This window comes from Ochotona curzoniae, unplaced genomic scaffold (genome assembly GCF_017591425.1).
Source record: "Ochotona curzoniae isolate NIBS_2020 unplaced genomic scaffold, NIBS_Ocur_1.0 contig_43, whole genome shotgun sequence".
Taxonomy (NCBI): Eukaryota; Metazoa; Chordata; class Mammalia; order Lagomorpha; family Ochotonidae; genus Ochotona; species Ochotona curzoniae.
The window spans coordinates 38547659-38566828 of NW_024466218.1; the positions used below are offsets into that span (position 1 = coordinate 38547659).

A 19170-nucleotide genomic window follows, 5' to 3' on the forward strand; every position below is an offset into this window, starting at 1 on the left:
TGGCCATGTCACACCCTATGCCCTGGACCCGGAGCCCATGGTGGGGCTGGGTGGGTATCCAGAAGCCAGAGTGCTTTGATGCCATAGGGCAGTAAGTCCTGGCATCTGGGTTTGTCTTCAAGGGTTTTGCCGTCACCAATCATGTCAACGACTATGGTTAGGGAGAGAAGAGTGCTAGGGGCCTGGTGGTTTTATAAGGTGTGGTATGGCACGGAGGGCCTGGGCCTGCCACTTTACTCAAAAGCCATGTAAAGCCAGGGGACATGGACCAGCTGACCACAGGCAAGTCTACATTGTGGTTGGAATGCCAGCTGGGTCTCAGTTCCTGGGCAAGGTGTCAGTCATGCCACCTGGTCCCTAGGGGATACCAGCCGACCCCATGAGGAGAGATTTCCACCTACAGCACATATGTCAAGGTGATTCGCAAGAGTGCCACCCCCAGTGACCAGGGCTGGACTTGCAGACCCCCAAGCACTCCCCACCTCGCCCCAGGACACAGCTCAGACCAAAGAGAAAGCACACAACTTGAGGCAGACTCACGGCAGGGCGTTTGCTCCAAGTCCTGAGCTACCTTATGCATGTCACCAAGCAGTGAGTGACCAGTGGCTCAGGACACAGCCCAGAAGTGGGGGAAGCAGAGGCACAGTCAGGCGCAAGTCCCCACGTGCATGAGAACACGGCACTGGCCTCACAGCCCACACGCCAGGCCACCTCGGCGGTCATAGGTCCTTGTGTTCCTGGGCCACGCCCAATTACCATCCCTTATGGAGAGGAGGGTGCCTGGGCACCCCGCCCTGCCCCGCTGGGAGGCCACTGGCCAAGTCCTTCTGCCAACAGGCCCCCCAGCGGCCTTCTGTCCCGTGCCCACCAACATCGAGGCGCCCTACTCCTCGGAGCTCACCTTGCCAGAGCCCCGCTTGGGCGCACCCCTGTCGCCACTGAAGAAGCGGCCGATGGAGTCGAGGAAGCCCGTGTCCCTGTGCCGGGGCAGGAAGCCATGGCGGGCATGGTCCACAGTGCTCGCTGTGGCCAGGTACTTGGAGCCGTGCCGCTGGGAGGGCCTCTTCTGGGACGCCATCGCGTCAGTGTCCTGCGGAGCTGCTGTGCTGTCTTCTGGGATGGTCTGGAGCTCGTCGGACTCGGAGGGCCTGTCTTTGAAGGTGTTGTCCTCCCTGCCCGGGGCATCTCGGGAAAAGAGGCGGATCAAGTGGGGGCGGCCCCTGGGGTCAGCTGGGCGGGCGTCCTGCCAGGCATTCTTTGGGTCGGTTGTGCTCCTGGAGTCTGTCACCACCGTGTCCCTAGCCGAGACCCCATTGTTGTGGCTCGCATCTGGCTCTCCTGCAACAACAAGGAACTGTGAATACAGGCCTGTGCCGCTCGGGCCGGACAGAGCTGCTTTTCTTCCAGGGGGCTTGGACTGGCTGTCTCCTATAAAATCCACAGAAAAGTGTGGGGCCCACACAGCCTGGGAGCACCGCAGGCCAAGCGAGCCGGCCCAGAGCCCCGCTCCAAAGGCGGCCCCAGCGCTGCGGTGGGGGGCTTCCTGCGGGAACAGCACTCATCTCCAGGGGGGAGGCTGGCCCGAACACGGACCCACCACTGGCTCGACAAAAAAGCTGTTTCTGGCATTCTCAGCAAAGCTGACCTTCCCATTTCCTTGTGTAAGTCACGCCGTAAAGCAGTGGGACACAGAGTCCTTTCACTCCCAGATCCCACAGGAGGCCTCTTGCACCAGAGAAGAGCTTACTCTGCAGTTTTAGCCTGGCTGTTTTCTCTGGAAAGCAGCGGCAGCCAGAAGGGTTGAAGTGGGAATGCAGTGCTCGGTTGCACGCCTCCACTGAGAGCAGCGCTCTCATCAACAGCCACCAATCAGTTTGGCTCTAATTCTACTACTCAATGACAGAAAAACATAGATTACTGCAATGCATCATTCTGCCCATTCATCCAGTGATGTGCCCAGCAGCATTCACGGTTCACCCACCCGTGTACACATCACCCATCCATGGCTGCATCCACCTGCTGCCCACCTAGACGGCGGTGCACTCACTGTGGATGGGTCCATGCATTCTGCGTCTACCCACGAGGGTACACACACACGCGCACACACCTGTCTACCCACCCAGTCATCTGTCCATCCATCCACTCATTCATGTGCATACACATGTATCTATTCACCCCATCCACCCACTTAGCCACGTGTGTACACATGTGCATATTTATATGTGCCTGTGTCCCTTTGTCTACCCATCCACTCACCTCTCACCCACCCATCGCTCCATCAGATCACCCATGTCAACATCTACCTAGATCTATGTGGATATGTCCATCAACAACTGTCAAAAACGCAGCCTTCCATGCGTCTGTCCAGTCCTCCATGTGTATACATGTTTATATGTAATCCCTGTATACCCATCTTGTCTTCCACCTATGTGCCCATCCACCCACCTGTACATACACAGATGTGCACCCAAGGCTTCCATGTGCCCACTCAGTCCCCTCAGCCACACATCCACACATCTCTGTTTAGCGAGCATCTGTGATGCATTTTTCTACATGTCTGAGTTATAGCAATGAATAAGCAATTGTTCCTGTCCCTTTATGAAGCTCAGGTTCAGGTGGGGAAAGAAGACGAAAATGCATGTTAGGGTGTGAGGCATCCTCCAAAAATGGCCTGCCCAAGACCTGTTCCTCACACCCAGGACCGTGACGTTCCTGGGAAATGGGGTCTGCAGGGTCCCTACACCCAGGACCGTGACCTTCCTGCAGATGTGGTGATAATGAGGCCTCCTGTTTAGGGTTGGCTGTGGTCAGGCCCAGTTGGGCGATTTGTATCTTTCCGAGAAGCTAGGAACATGACACGGGAGAGGCCTGGGGCGGGGGGTGCTCCCTCCCTGGAGACCCCCTGACTTAGGACTTCCGGGGTCTCTGACACAGTGAGTGACTTGAGGGCCCCAATGAGTTGTCTCTCACCAGGCTGCAGGTGAAATGGGAGCTGGCTGAGGGTGTCAAGTCACCAGCCCGTGTGTGGGCGGGTGAGGGCTGGTGGGGTAGGGGGCTCGTGGTCTACAGGTGGCAGACCTGGACCTTCTGGGCAGGAGAATGGTGCCAAGGGGGAGGTCACACAGGGACACTGGGCCCCTGAGGGCCAGGAGCAGGCTGGCAAAAGAGCATGGTGGAATGCATAGCTGGTTGGCTTCAGAAAGGAGGGACCACAGGCTGGGTGTGGAGAGGCCGATTCCCAGGCCAGGAGAGGCAGAAGGACTGTGCACGGGGAGAGAGGCCGGGTGTGAGGACAAAGGCTGCTGGCAGGCCCCTCCAAGAGTGCACTCCCAGAGGGAGCTGGGGCAGCAGGGACAAGCAGCAAACACCTACTAAACCAGGCAGTGGGGGAAGGCTGAGCAGGCTGTGAGGGGCTGTGTCAGGGCCCCCTCACCCCACTTCTGGCTTTAGAGCACAGCTCTCCGTTTGTGTAAGGCTTCCCTGCACCACAGTGCAGTCTGCCAAGGGCCAGGCGCCCATGGCGAGCCTGGGAGCCTCTGCTGGCAGTCGCTTGGACCTACAGGCTGTCCCAGCACGTGGGTGGTTTCCCCTGAGGAATGCCGTCCCAAAGGTCCTGCACCTGGCGAGAGCCGTAACACGGGGCCCCAAGGGGAGGGCGCCAGCCAGCACAGCCCAGAGTCGGAGTCCCACAGGCCGCGTGAGCCTCGCCTCAGCTCGGGGTGGCTGTGCGCACGCTGAGATGTAGGTCCAGGCCATGGTCAAGGGCAGCCGTGCAAACAGATTCCTGAGCACAGGAGCCCTAGGCCTTCGTGTTGGCTCCTTCCTGCACACTTCCCACAGCGGGCAGCAGCCTGGACACCCTGTGAGGCACACGACTGTCCTTGGCTGGCTTCAGAGAAATACTTGGGTTGAAAAGACAAGTTGCTTGAGAGAATTTTATCCCCTGAGAAATATTGACCAACACCACACTCCCCCAAACCTCACAGCTGGCCACCTGAGAGGTCAGCCTGGCACCTCGGCCTTGGGCTCCCTCACCCACCCTTGCAAGAACCTGAATATGCTACAATGGCCTCCTGTGGGATGAGCGCTCTGAAGGGCACGGAATGGCAGCTTGGAAGCTTCTGGCCATGAGGTCCTCCAGGAACACACCCCACGTGTTCCTCTCTGAATGCGTCCACGGTCGGCTGAACGGGCCCACTGCCTCGTGCTGTCTGCCTGGAGAGTCACAGAGCCTCCTTCTATGGGTCAGGTAAGGGGCTGAGGCCAGACGTTCATGGGGCCCGCAGGGTTCTTTTCTTGCGTTGGATGTCCATGGGTGGAGAGGTGGACAGGCACAACCCTCTCCCACCAACACACAGCACAAAGGACATCGCACACCTCACCTCACCAGGCATGTCTGGTGGGCCCAGGACCGCCATGGCCCAAGTACAGGACCCATCTCCTAGGCCGTTGGTCATGCACGTTTGCCAACAGCAGAGCATGGGAACCAGCACAGCTGTGGTCGTGTTTATGCTGCTACTCCACACAAAGCACCTGGCTGCCCAGGGTGTCTACACCGACCAGGCTGTATGCCTCAGGAAAAGGTCACCCAATCCAGCACTCACACGGGATACACAGGGTAAGATGGGGCAGGACTCCTGGATGGCACCATCGTTCTTTGAACCCCTGGTGGATCCAGCCATACAGCGCTGGTGTTTGCGAGATTGGTTCAATGCATGGCTGCGTGAGGTATCTGAAAAGCCGCTTGAAGAGTGGTGTGATCAGCCTACAGCCACGGCCAAAGTCAAGTATGGGAAACACGGAGCCTTGGGGCTGCAGCGACCTGTGTAAGGCCTGGGTGGCTACAGAGTGGCCTGTTATCTACAGGGCAACGAAAGGGTCTTTACCAAAGGACTTTGGAGCTGTGCTTTTCCTTTGCTGGCTGAGATCAGTTATGCAAATGTGGAAGACAATGGCTCTATTGTGCTAATTAGCAGCATTAACAAAACACAGGACCAACTGAATGCTAATGCGGGCGCCACAGGGGGCCTTTGTGAAGCACACAGCAGGCATCTGTGACCTACCGTCGCTTCCCCCAGCACCCACGTGGGGCGATCAGGAGTGGGTGTGCCGTGCTGCAGGGCAGCGCCCCGGCCTCCCGGGCAAGGCCGGCACTGGTTCTGCCGTGTGCTCATCCACTGCGCGGGTCTGGTGCGCTTGTGCCCAAAGGCCAGGGTGCAGGAAAGCCTCCCACACTCGTACAGCCCCGTCTCAGTGTGCAATGGCTCAGCACTGAGGTGGGACAAGTGCTGGGCCTGCGAGGCAGTGTTGCCACACCTCCGAAAGGGCACTTCACCGACCCCTGCACGGCTCAGTGACACCAGCAGGGCGGGCCTGTGACACACAGGGGCAGAAGGGCGGCGTACTTCTTCCCTCCTGTGCTGGGTCTCCACACCCACCAGACCTTCACATTGTGCCCTAGATGCCGGTGCCCACCCTTCATGCCTCCACTCGGCCCCTGGAGGGTGGGAGCTGCCTCCGCCTCTCCGGGAAGCCCTGCCCCAGGTTCATGCGGCAGGCTCCCTGCAGACACGTCGGCTGCATGGCACGCAGAAGGAGCAACAAGGTCCCCACGTCACACAGCTCTACCGACTTCGCTTTCTCCAGTGCCTGCGGGACAAGCTCTTCCACCCGCCTGCCTGCCCTGGCTTCTCCAAGAGAACACAGCCAGGTGTGAGCCACGCTTCCTTTTTCAGTGGTCCTTGGTGTCTGTCTTGGTCAAGCCCCGGTGGCTGTCCCCACCCTTCCCCATCCCCTGGGAAATCTTGGTCAGCAGGCCTGGTCCTGGGGGTGGTCACTGCACAGCCCCCATTTGCTTCTCCAGCCCTTCCTGCAGCGAGCTTTGCCCTGAGTGGGCCAGACTTGGTCAATCCCTGGCTCAGCTGGGGCACTGCGAAGGCCTTGCTAGATGCTGCTCAGGCCCACCAGTGGCTGTTGACTGGATTCTTCTTCAGAAGGGAAGGACCCAAGCCCCTGTGTGCCCCATGAGAGAGCCTGGGTATGGGTAGGTGCCATGTGCAGGCTGGGCACCCATTCTTAGGTGCCACCTGACGCTGCATTCTGGCAAACGTGTATGGAGCAGGGTCCCTCCTGGGTGTACAGGGGATTCTGTACAACTCCAGAGAGCCACTGGCTGCAAGGTACGGGCTGGTGCTGTGGTACAGCGGGTGAGGTCGCTTGTCTGTGATGCTGGCTTCCCACACGGGTGCTGGTTCTAGTCCTGGCTGTTCTACTTCCCATCCAGCGCCTTGCTAGTGGTCTTGAAAAGTAGCAGAGAATGGCCCGAGTTCTTGAGCCCCTGCACCCAACTGGGAGACCAGGGAGAAGCTCCTTGTTCCCAGATTTGGACTGACCCAGCTCACGCCATTTGAGGCGTGAACCAGCAGATGAAGATCTCTCATTGTATTCGTCTCTCCCTGCAACTATGACTTTCAAATACAAACACCTCTAAAGGAAAAAGGCAGTGCGAGACAGGATTTAGGTCTGTAGCTACAAGGTCCTCCAGCCTCAACGCTAAATATGCATGCTGGGCCGTGCTGCTCCTGCTGGAAACGGAGCACCCAGCAGGGCTGACTCAGCACTGCTGGGAGTGAAGCCAGGCCAAGCAGAGGGGGCTGGTGGCCAGGGTGGAAAGGGCCGCCCACACCTGTGCTGGACTGAGTGCGGGGCCCAGCTGTGCCTGTGCAGGGAGTGTGACCCGGGAAGGTGGAGGCGTGCTCCTCACAGTGCGACAGGCGGGGGACAGGCAGGGGACGCGGAAAGGGGAGAAGCTAGCGGCCAGTGCTGCCTCCTCATGCGCCCTGCCCCCTTGGGGCTCAGGACGCTCAGCAGCCGTTTCACTCCGATGCAGAAACTGAGACCTAAAAAAAGCTGAACAGCAGCTGAGGAGGCGCGCAGCCTGGCGAGGGCAGGGCAGGGATGTCCCTGTCGGGGCCGAGAGCCAGGTAGGCACAGGGCACGCCTGCACCCAGCGCCACCCAGCCCCAGCCGATGCCCCTGGGGGTTCTCCCAGCAGCTATCACACACATGACGTACACGTGGTCACCCACAGTCTCAGGTGTGCACTGCACAGGCACAGTGAGAGCTGAGCTCCCACGGCAGCAACCTCTGGCTCCACGAGGGACTGCCAGTGTCCTGCCCACAGCCCCCTCTGGGGGTTCTGCCACATGTGCATTCAGGGAGCAGCTGGGCTGCCCTTGGGCACCACCCTGATGTACCTTCCCGGGCTCTGGGTTCCAGGTGGCTGTTGTGGTAGCAGCGTGGCACCGCAGAGCACTCCTGAATGATCTGGTTTGTGACTTGGCACTTTGAAGTGGTCCCCAGGGACATCTTGGTCAGTGAGGTCCTGCATGCTGTTTGGCAGGGGTGCCCAGGCCCCGAAGGCCTGGCCCACGCTGTGCCCATGGCACAGTGAACCTGGGAGCAGGCGGGTGCAGGGTCCTGCTCTAAGACCGCCAGCTCCTTCCTGTACTCCACCATCACAGACAAGCGGGCACTGGCTGTGCCGTGGCCTGCAGGGGCTGGACACAGGCCACGCACGCTCAGCAAGCCGAGCTCCTGGCCAGGCTCAGATGCTGCCCACAGAGTATGCCAGGCAGGACCCTGCGCCCAAAGGGCTCCGACTGTGGGCACTCAGCCCCTCCACGTGAGATCTGAGGCTCCAACAGCCATGACTTGTAGGGCGACCTGGGGTGGACAGCTGGGGTGCTGGGCCTCACTGCAGAGGAGCTGTGGAATTTGGGAGTGTGGGCCAGGGCTGAAGAGGCACCTCCTTGTTTGTGGGGTACACCCATCATTGGCACGCAGTGCTTGGGGTCACCAGGGCGGGTGGATGGAACAAAAAGCCCCATGGTTGTGGCCTGGGGATTTGCTACGGCAGAAATTCCGCATCTTGGGGAGGCACGTGGCTGGCAGCCAGACTGCCACGGCGATCTCACTAAAGCTCGCATCTCACCAACCCACCCGGCTCGCACAGATGACTCCTTTGTGTGCCTACGACATGCTTTTTCTTGCTCTAAATAGCTCGCCCCTGGGGCCCTCCCACAATGGCAAAGGGGTCAGAGGAGGCTGAGATCTCCTGAGCCTGCAGCTCCTGGGGCTGGCGACCAGCCCAGCTCCAGCTAGGTCCTGCTCCATGCCTTGCCTCTGAGGACTGTCCCAGGAATACTGCTCTGACACTGAGTGGAGCTGAGCCATAGCAGATGCCCCCGAGAGCAGTGGCCGTGGCACCCTGGCAGGGGCAGAAACATGCAAGAGGATCCTTCCAGCCCTTGGCCAACTGCACAGGGGGACTCCAGCCAGATGACATGGGCTCCGAACTCCTAGACTGAGATACAGCTCATGGCAGCTCTGAACCTTCTGCCACCTCCCATGGGGCCCTAGCATGCAACTGCCTCTGTGCCAGGCCTGGCCATGCCACCTGCTGAACCCAGCATGTGGCTAGTGTTTTGCAGAGCACAGCTGTGGCGACAACTGCCTCTGTGCCAGGCCTGGCCATACCACCTGCTGAACCCAGCATGTGGCTAGTGTTTTGTAGAGCACAGCTGTGGCGACAACTGCCTCTGTGCCAGGCCTGGCCATGCCACCTGCTGAACCCAGCATGTGGCTAGCATTTTGCAGAGCACAGCTGTGGCGACAACTGCCTCTGTGCCAGGCCTGGCCATGCCACCTGCTGAACCCAGCATGTGGCTAGCGTTTTGCAGAGCACAGCTGTTACAAATACTTACACGCATGTCATGAAATATTCTACTCCAATGTACACACACTGTTCGGCAAGGGCTTTGCTAGAGATTCAGTTTGGAAAACCTTGCACTCGGAAGTCTGGTGCCATGTGCGTGTTTCAAGCAAGTGTCTACCATCTACCTACTCACGCATCCACCCAGTCCACTGTGTCGGGGGTAACTGGATGTGGTTCCCAGTGAGCTTGCCCTGGTCCCAGTCCTCTCCCTCCTGCGGGGAACCTGTCCCTGAGGAGTCCTGGTGGGACTGCCTCACAGGAGGCAGCAGCAGCTGCAGCAGCGTGGAGCAGGCCAGACCCGCCACTGTCCCAAGGGGCAGGAGACAGAGCAGGTGAGAATGGCCTGTCACAGGAGGGCCAGGGTCTGACCAGGGTGACAGACCAGCGGGGTGGCCTCCCCGTCCTGAAGCACTTGCTGTCTCTGTCATCCTGATTAACTGCCTGTCCCAAATGAGTGAATGTCCCTGTAACCAGGGACCTCAAAAGGCACCAGGCACCTCAAGGCCACCCTGGTCCCACCCTGGTCCCCTGGTGACAGGGACTCAGCCAGGGCCCTCCGTCGTCATGCCTGCCTCAACATTACATCAACACCGAGTGAGTGCACACATGGCTTGAAGTAGCACTAACCACGACCACTGTCTGCTCGAGCTCCCTTCTTTTCCACAGAGCACAGTGACTCCCAAGTAAGCACCCCACATGCGGGCACCGCGGCAGAGCGGGCATGGCCGATCACACACTCACTCCACATGCGGGCACCGTGGCAGAGCGGGCACGGCCGATCACACACCCCCACACACATGGGCACCGTGGCAGAGCGGGCACGGCCGATCACACACCCCACACACATGGGCACCATGGCAAAGCAGGTGCGGCCGATCACACACTCCACATGCGGGCACCGTGGCAGAGCGGGCACGGCCGATCACACACCCCCACACACATGGGCACTGTGGCAGAGCGGGCACGACCGATCACACACCCCACATGCGGGCACCGTGGCAGAGCGGGCACGGCCGATCACACACTCCACATGTGGACACTGTGGCAGAGCGGGCTCTGATCCCTCACTGCAGACAGGGCACTGGAAGCAGCTATGTGGAGCTTCCTGCGTGCTGCCCACACTCCCCATGGTTTTCCTGCAGTCCTGGCTGCCTCCCAGCTCTCCCAGGCCCCGTGTCCCTGTGGTCCCTCTGAATGTCACTGACACCCATCCACGTTCATGGGCACACCTTGCCAGCACCCCTCTCAGCCAGCATCTGGTATGTGTCCAGAATATTCCATACTCAAGTTCCGCTGCAAGTGTGCGTGCCTTGTATGTGCAGGTTCACAGCATTCACGTGTGTGTGAATGTGTGTTCAGGAGGCTGTGCACATCCGTAGGTACAGCTGTGCGTACATGGTACACAGTGCTGGGGAGGCTGCCTTGGGCAAGGGGCTCGCACACTTCCCATGCCCTAAGAGGGGCTGCCTGCCCCTTGCCCCCTTTCCCACATCCTCCTCACCCCAGCTCGCACAGACACGGCTCCAGGCCACACCCAGCCACCCTTTGCAGCTCACGCCCTGAGCGCCCTGCCCCGTGTGTCCTCAGCATCTCCTCCTGGCGAGGTGGGCAGCTGTCTGTTCCCTGCGGTTCACTGGGCCCTGGAGGAAGCAGCAATGTTGCTAGCTCAACACCACCTCCCTTCCCATAACCCCCGTGCAGGTCCAGGAAGGTCACCAAGCAGGACCTGACCCATCCCCTGGCAGACAGAAACCAAGCGGGCAGCCTCACAGGGCACCCAGTGTGCAACTGAGCCAACAAGCCAACCGTGCTAGAAGGGATGGCTCCTCTCCCCCATCCCCACGCACTGGGCAAGAGGAAAGCACACTTTCACCAAGCCGCCGGCCACAGGTGGGGTGGGGGCAGACACACAGACAGACCGTGACCGCCTCAAGCAGTCCCCAATGCCTGCAGTGTGTCAGCCAATGTCGCCCAGACATGAGCACAGGTTCTACCCAGGCCTGCTGCACCTGCAGGCTGTCACAGTAGGGAGAGACAGTCAGGAGACAGCTGGCAGATTCAGTTGCTGCCAACGCAGGCCTTACTTGGTACTGTGCTCAGCCACAAGACTGCTCAGGCGATCTGCACGGGGTCATGACACTGAGGTGAGTCCCGTCGGCAGGTGCTGGCTCGAAGCCCAAGAGGGAGCTGTGTCAGGGAACACTGGGTCACAGCAACAAAGGTCCATGCCCTGTCTCCCCAGCGGCAGCCAGATGCTGTCCAGGGCTGGGCAGGGGCTCTGAGAGAAAGCCCCGCTCCAGGCGGGAGCATGCACGCCCTCAAGAATTCAGCTTTGTGACTCCCTTCCCTTTCAGGGTGAAAGTGCAATGGGGACTTGGAGCAAGGCCAGGCCTTCGAATGAGAGTGATGCTACAGAGAGCATGGGCAGTGTCTGTCCTAGCAGGAAGAGAGGCCATGCAGCATGGCACTCCCTCCACGAGGAGCAGCTCCAGGCTAGCCCTAACCCTGACCCCCACCACAAGGAGCAGCTCCAGGCTAGCCCTAACCCTGACCCCCACCACAAGGAGCAGCTCCAGGCTAGCCCTAACCCTGCCACAACCCCCACCGCGAGGAGCAGCTCCAGGCTAGCCCTAACCCCGCCACAACCCCCACCGCGAGGAGCAGCTCCAGTCTAGCCCTAACCCCGCCACAACCCCCACCGCGAGGAGCAGCTCCAGGCTAGCCCTAACCCCGCCACAACCTCCACCGCGAGGAGCAGCTCCAGGCTAGCCCCAACCTCCCCCCGACCCCCCGCTCCGCGAGGAGCAGCTCCAGGTTAGCCCTAACCCCGCACCGACACCTACCACAAGGAGCAGCTCCAGGTTAGCCCTAACCCCGCCCCAACTCCCACCATAAGGAGCAGCTCCAGGCTAGCCCTAACCCCGCCCTGACCCCCATCACAAGGAGCAGCTCCAGGCTAGCCCTAACCCTGCCCCAACTCCCACCACAAGGAGCAGCTCCAGGCTAGCCCTAACCCTGCCCCAACTCCCACCACAAGGAGCAGCTCCAGGCTAGCCCTAACCCTGCCCCAACTCCCACCACAAGGAGCAGCTCCAGGCTAGCCCTAACCCTGCCCCAACTCTCACCATAAGGAGCAGCTCCAGGCTAGCCCTAACCCTGCCCCAACTCCCACCACAAGGAGCAGCTCCAGGCTAGCCCTAACCCTGCCCCAACTCCCACCACAAGGAGCAGCTCCAGGCTAGCCCTAATCCTGACCCTAAGCCCACAGCACAGGCTGAGAGGACCCGAGCGTCCAGCACCAGGGGGTAGCCAGCGCTGCTGTGCCTCTCCAGGCTCTGGGCTGGCTGAGGCAGACGGATCTGCTCTGGGCCTGCTGCCACTCCCAGTCAGACCAGAGCAGGAGGCAGCAGGCTGAGGTGAGGTGCCCTTCACCCCAACAGCCAGGGGTGCACGTCCGTTCTGCAAACCAGCAGAGGGTCAGCATGAGGCACTTGGCTCCACAGGACAGTGGAGCAGGACCCCGCTTTCAGCTTACTTTGCTGGGCCCCCTTTTTCTGGGCGGAGAGGTAGCCTCAAGTTTAACACACACATCCAACAGGAGCCTCACTGCCTCAGACTTGTATTAGAAAGGGTTTTTGTCACGTGCTGGCCCGAGAAGAAGCTGCAGCTTTGCAGCTGGGTCTGCAGGAGTTCACGGCACCAAAGGTAGACACACACACAGTGAGCGGGCTGGGCCAGGCTTTTCTTGGGAACAGCTGAGAATCTGTGCTCAGCACTTACTGCCCCTGCATGGGGCCCCCGCACACAATGTGGGCTTTTCAGGAAGAGCTGCTGCCTGGCAGCCTGGTACCAGCTCGTGGCAGCCACCGCCACGCTCCAACGCAGAGAACAGCTCAAGATCGGCCAGTGAAGCAGCACCGCAGAGCTGCTCAGTCAGGCTTCAGCCAGAAGACCCAACATCACAGGTTAGCAGCAGGTGCAACGCAGGTGGAGGCCTCTTGGATCACCCGCCACCCTCACCGCTACTGCCCCTCTCCTGTCTTCACTCTGAATCCACACCCTGGCTTTGCCCAGGTGGTCAGATCACTCAGGACACCACTCATACTAAGGGTGCCAGAGTGAAGAAACGGGACGTGTCTTCTCCCCCAGCAGGTGTAGACTTTTTAAAGTGTGTGTGAACAGTCCTTACAGGGGTGCCTTGACGAGCATGTGAGCGGGCTGCCGGGGTGCCAGGCAAGGCGCACTTCTCCACGCCGAGCCTAAAGGCAGAACTGGCCAACAGCAAGGCCAGACCCGACTTCCTGACTCCTCCTGTAGCACTTCTGTTTTCTGCCCACACAGACAACTGGGCACAAAGCCTGCATTCGGAGCTTGTGTTCCAAGGGGCCCTGGGTACTATGGAATCTGGAAGAGGGAGGAGGGGGCGCTTGCTCAGGCTGCTCTGGGCAGCCCTGGCCCCGGGCGGTGCCCCGTCCAGCTCCAGCTGTGAGGACCCAAGGGCGGCACTGCTCTCACTGCTGGCCGGAACAGGCTACAGGGCCCCTGTGGCCCGAGGGTCCACAGACGCCCACATGCCGTGGCACAGGAGCTCTCACAGGAACTGGTGCACCCTGAGACAGGCTGTAGCACTGCTGGGAGAGACACCTTGCGAATACTGCTCTATGTCAGCCAAGTATTCAAGTTGGTTCAAGTGCCTCCAGTGCCCAGCCCACCTTCCCTGCTGTGTGCAGTCCTGCTCCCCAATGCACAAACACCCCAGGAGAGTCGGCGGCTGCAGGAACAGTGGGACGGGTGCAGGGCGGCATTCCTGGGCTGGTCACCTCATCTGACCACCGCCTCTGCCATGTAGGTGATCCAGCCCAGGGGTCTCTGGCCTGGGCACTGAAGGCGAGGGTCAGGGCAGTGAACCCTTGGAGACCACTGCCCTTTGGGTGGCTGAGGCCCATGTTGTCTTCTATTGTCCTGTCTCCACATCTCACCCCGCCCTGTGTCAGGAGGCTGGGGGGAGGCTTGTTGCAGTTAGAAGAGTTCCCTAAAGCTGCGTTCATGGGCCCGCAGCTCCCACCCTCAGTGCAGCAACTGCACCAACAAAAGGCAGGTGATGAATTCTGACCTCCCAGCCTCAGGGGGCCCCAATCCTCAAGACCCTACCCTCACATCTTCCTGTACTGGGTCAATCCCTCACTGACATGAGCACTTACCTCTGGGGAAACCAGAATGCAAAGATTAAAGAGAGAGGCCCATCCTGTGGAGGTGTATAGCATCACGGCTCTGGCCACCGTGTCCACTGGAAGTCCTGGACCCTAGCACTCGGCCCAGCAGCACTCACAGCCACCAGGGTGGAACCGTGGCCAGCATCCACTGACAGACCAAGCATGCCAGAGCTATGACATCCACATGTAGACATACCAAGCATGTCATAGCCGTGACATTCACATGTGGAACAGTCACAGACCAAATGAACCACAGCCATGATGTCTACACGTGGAGCAGTCACAGGCCAGGTGTGTCACAGCCATATCTACACGTGGAGCAGTCACAGGCCAGGTGTGTCACAGCCATGTCTACAATGTGGAGCAGTACATGGACCAGGTATGTCACAGCCATGTCTACATGTGGAACAGTCACAGGCCAGGTGTGTCACAGCCATGTCTACACGTGGAGCAGTCACAGGCCAGGTGTGTCACAGCCATGTCTACACGTGAAGCAGTCACAGGCCAGGTGTGTCACAGCCATGTCTACACGTGGAACAGTCACAGGCCAGGTGTGTCACAGCCATGTCTACATGTAGAGCAGTGCATGGACCAGGTATGTCACAGCCATGATGTCTACACGTGGAGCAGTGCATGGACCAGGTGTGTCACAGCCATGTCTACATGTGGAGCAGTCACAGGCCAGGTGTGTCACAGCCATGTCTACATGTAGAGCAGTGCATGGACCAGGTATGTCACAGCCATGATGTCTACACGTGGAGCAGTGCATGGACCAGGTGTGTCACAGCCATGTCTACATGTGGAGCAGTCACAGGCCAGGTGTGTCACAGCCATGTCTACACGTGGAGCAGTCACAGGCCAGGTGTGTCACAGCCATGTCTACACGTGGAACAGTCACAGGCCAGGTGTGTCACAGCCATGTCTACATACGGAGCAGTGCATGGACCAGGTGTCACAGCCATGTCTACACGTGGAGCAATCACAGGCCAGGAGTGTCACAGCCATGTCTACATACGGAGCAGTGCATGGATCAGGTATGTCACAGCCATGATGTCTACACGTGGAGCAATCACAGGCCAGGTGTGTCACAGCCATGTCTACACGTGGAGCAGTCACAGGCCAGGTGTGTCACAGCCATGTCTACACGTGGAGCAGTCACAGGCCAGGTGTGTCACAGCCATGTCTACACATGGAGCAATCACAGGCCAGGTGTGTCACAGCCATGTCTACACGTGGAGCAGTCACAGGCCAGGTGTGTCACAGCCATGTCTACACGTGGAGCAGTCACAGGCCAGGTGTGTCACAGCCATGTCTACACATGGAGCAATCACAGGCCAGGTGTGTCACAGCCATGTCTACACGTGGAGCAATCACAGGCCAGGTGTGTCACAGCCATGTCTACACGTGGAGCAGTCACAGGCCAGGTGTGTCACAGCCATGTCTACACGTGGAGCAATCACAGGCCAGGTGTGTCACAGCCATGTCTACACATGGAGCAGTGCATGGACCAGGTATGTCACAGCCATGTCTACACGTGGAGCAATCACAGGCCAGGTGTGTCACAGCCATGTCTGCACACGGAGCAGTCACAGGCCAGGTATGTCACAGCCATGTCTACATGTGGAGCAGTACATGGACCAGGTGTGTCACAGCCATGTCTACACGTGCAGCAGTACATGGACCAGGTGTGTCACAGCCATGTCTACATGTGGAGCAGTCACAGGCCAGGTGTGTCACAGCCATGTCTGCACACGGAGTAGTGCAGGGACCAGGTGTCACAGCCATGTCTACATGTGGAGCAGTCACAGGCCAGGTGTGTCACAGCCATGGCCTGGCTGTCTCCCGGCGTGGTGAGGCGGGTCAGTGCATTCCCTGAGCCTGGATTTAACACTTCTGAGGGTGGAGCTAACTGCAGTGAAGCAGGTGGGGCTCAGAGAGGAGGGGCTCTGGAAGGGGCAGGAAGGGAGCGTGCATTTGGTTCTGGGCACTGACCTTGCTAGAAGCGAGGTGACTGACTTTCTGGCACGGTAGTGCTGTGGCCAGTAGTGAGGCCCTGCCCCTTCGCAGGAGGCTGCCCTCTCCCAGGGCCCAGGAGGATCCTGGTGGCAAGCTTCTTCCTCTGAACACCCGTGGGAGCCTGCCATTCCCTCGTTGGACTAGGTAGGCTAGAAAAGATCACTCAGAGCTAGCCGTGGCTGGCTCCTGGGCTGCGCTGCTTCTTGAAACACAATTGGCTGCCCAGGGAGAGTGACAGCCGGTTCCTGAAATGCAACTGGCTCCCAAGAGAGAGGACAGGCAGCTCTTGAAACATGGCTGGCTGCCCAGGGAGAGTGCAGGGGGCTCCTACGGGCCCAGCCTGCCTGGCACAAGTTGTCCCACCACAGGTGAGACCACCATGTGGGCCAGACCCAGTGTAGCTCTTGAGAGGCTCAGGAGAGCAGGACAACAGGGCTGTGAATGAGGCAGCTGGGGAGCGACCCACACGTGACATAAGATGGAGGTGCCGCAGGTGGAGACCTGCCATCCCGAGGTGAGGCCCACAGAGGTGCCCACGAGGAGGGAGACTTCAGCGTGTCTCTGGGTGTTGACCCTGCTGCCCACCTGCCTCCTGAGACTGTCGGGCCCCAGTCGGGCCGCCAGGCCTTGGCTGGAGCCTGTCACATCTGCTCTGTGGGCCATTGTAGGGCTTGTCCTGGCTCTTTGTTCTGGGAGTCTTCAGCTGTCCCATTGTGGGTCTGCTGACCCCGAGTGACCCCGGGCAGGACCCGCCCCAGGGCCAAGTCCCAGTAACGCAGGTCCCACCCTGCAGATCCAGGGCTCGGACCCCATGGCCCAGCCTACCCCAAGAGGCTGCACGGGGGCTGTGCCCACCACAAGCCCACTAGAGCAGCCAGCATCCTCATCTGAGAACTGGCAGCTGCGATGGGGAGCGAGCCCAACAGAGATAGGGAACCTGGGCTTGAGTCACCGTGTCCCCTCTGTGACTGGCCCTCTGTACACCATGTCCCCTCTGTGACCGGCCCTCTGCACACTGTCCCCCCTCAACCTGCCATCAGCTGCACAGGAGCTGAGTGTTGGGGTAACACAGCTGTTCCCTGGGAGATGATGGGGAATGTCTGATTTCCTGCAAATGCAGTTCCTGAAAGAGGCTGGGTGGCAGAGCAAGGCGGGGCAGCCCGGTGGCTCACGGGTGCAGGGAGCCAGCCCTAGGCAGCCTGTGCTCGGATGGCCAGCCAGCTGTGCTCACGTGTCCCTCAGCTCACTGTGTGGGTGTGAGGGTCTCCAGTCCTCAGCGACCCGTGGTCCCCAGCAGCTCCGAGAATCACTGCATTCTAAAGCTCAGGTGAACACGGTCTTTGGCTCCCTCTGGCCCCTGACCTCCCAGTGTTGGGGTGCTTGCTTCACAATCCTGCCCCCTTGGAGAGGTCGGCCTCCCCCGGTTCATCGGCCTGGGGCAAGCAGGGACAGCAAGCCCAAGCACGGGTGCAGGGCCTGTCCGTCTCCTGACACGCCACCCTGTGTGGTGATGCTGAGGTCCAGTGGCTGTCCAGCAGCTCACAGTGGAGGTCGCCAAGCAGAAGCGTGCTGGTCGCCAAGCAGGGCTGTGCTGGTGAGACGCCACTGGTCTCTGGCCTGCCCGCTGGAGGGCTGACTGGGTGCTGCAGCCAGCACGCACGAGCCAAAGGTGTTATTTACAGTCACGCAGCTCAAGCCAGCAGGCCTGTCTGCCACTGAGAGAGGAGTCAGCTCTGTCACCAGGCGCCCCTGCCCAGGTGAATCGAGATGAGCACAGGAGCTCTTGCTCAAAATGGCTGATTGGTCAACAGAGAAAAACACGACAGGGCCAACTGTGTGAGGGTGGAGTTGTAACCCAGTGGTGGCCACTGGGGTCACCCGTCATTCCCACCAAGCAAGTGACACGGGCATAAACTGTATCCAGTGACGGCGCGACCCTAAGTCCTGGTGCAACCCTGCCCAGGCAGCGGGGCTAACTCACCCGCCCTCACTGCCTTCTTCCGTCACCCCTGCAACCTGAAGATGCCTCGCTCACCTCCACTCGGGGCTGTTGCAGCCTCCAGGCAAAGCGAGAGGCTGTCTTCTGCTTGGGCACCAGGCCCAGGCTGCCAGGCTCGGCCACTGGTGCAGCTGTGCTAAGACTCGATGCAGACTTGGCACTTTTGATATGCTGGATTGTTTCTTCGTGGGCATTCCCGGTGTAGCGAAACTCAAGCTTTATGACAGAGGGATACACACACGGTGTGTGTGCACACACAGGCGCACACACACACACACACACACACACACACACACACACACACACACACACGGTGTGCACACACAGGCGCGCGCGCGCACACACACACACACCTCTCTTCAGTCTCTTGGATGAATGCTACACTCAGGGAATTGTCTCCACTGTCTAGGTAAGGAGCAAGTGTGCGTTGTTCCCATGGCTTCTGCCGGGATCCCACCCACATATGCAACATGCCCAGCATGCAGCCATCACAGTGCCACGCATGGCAGTGGCAAGGTGGCATCTCCTGTGCTACGAGACAGGCACTCCCTCAGCCCCACGCTCAGGGGGTGCAGCCAGGACACCCTGCGGCCCACGGGGCAGAGCTGCCCTCTGTTGGTGGTTCCTTTGTTTGCAGCTTTCAGAGGGAGCCGGACTCCACTCCCTGCCCTGTGCTACCTCAGGAGACACTGCGGGGAGAGGGGAGCCTGTCGGGGTCCCAGGGGTCCCAGTCACGAGGACATGTGTGCATGTGGCTGCATGACTCAAATGCAGCTCGGTAACAGCTGACCACAACGCAGCCCAGTTCTGCGAAGCTTGCTAAGCACATGGCCCTCTGGCCTGTGCATCCAGCGGAGATGGAGATCCACCTGCAAGGGCAGCCCAGCCAGTCGGGAGCAGGCATGGCCTACATGGAAAAGCTGCTCCGTGAGGCCCTGTCTGCTTGCTGAGGACGGGCTGGCTGTGGCCCGTGGACTGCAGAGCCTCTGAGTCTGCACCTGGTGGTCGTGGCAGCTCTGGGCATTCGCTGTGGGAGCCACAGCTTGCTAACCCTCCAGCGCTGGCCTCAATCCTCCCATCAGGATTGTTGCCACTCCCTCATCCAGGCCTCACCGGGCAGACCTACGCTGCCTGCCCAGCCTTCAAGGAGGTCCCTGCGCATGCGC

The 19170-nt window shown here is 60.0% G+C and overlaps 1 protein-coding gene across 7 annotated transcripts in view; it reads right to left on the bottom strand.

Annotated features, from left to right (window-relative positions):
- LOC121159739 (myelin basic protein) overlaps nucleotides 1-19170 on the bottom strand; it is a 53985-nt gene that overhangs the window by 17289 nt on the left and 17526 nt on the right. For 6 of the 7 annotated variants that reach the window (XM_040985148.1, XM_040985147.1, XM_040985145.1 and 3 more), the window contains exon 4: nucleotides 902-1338. In XM_040985148.1, coding sequence (XP_040841082.1) covers nucleotides 902-1338 — 437 coding nt within the window. Of the gene's footprint in view, nucleotides 1-12; nucleotides 1339-19170 lie in introns of all 7 variants that reach the window. The other variant, XR_005884413.1, reaches the window with a different exon arrangement.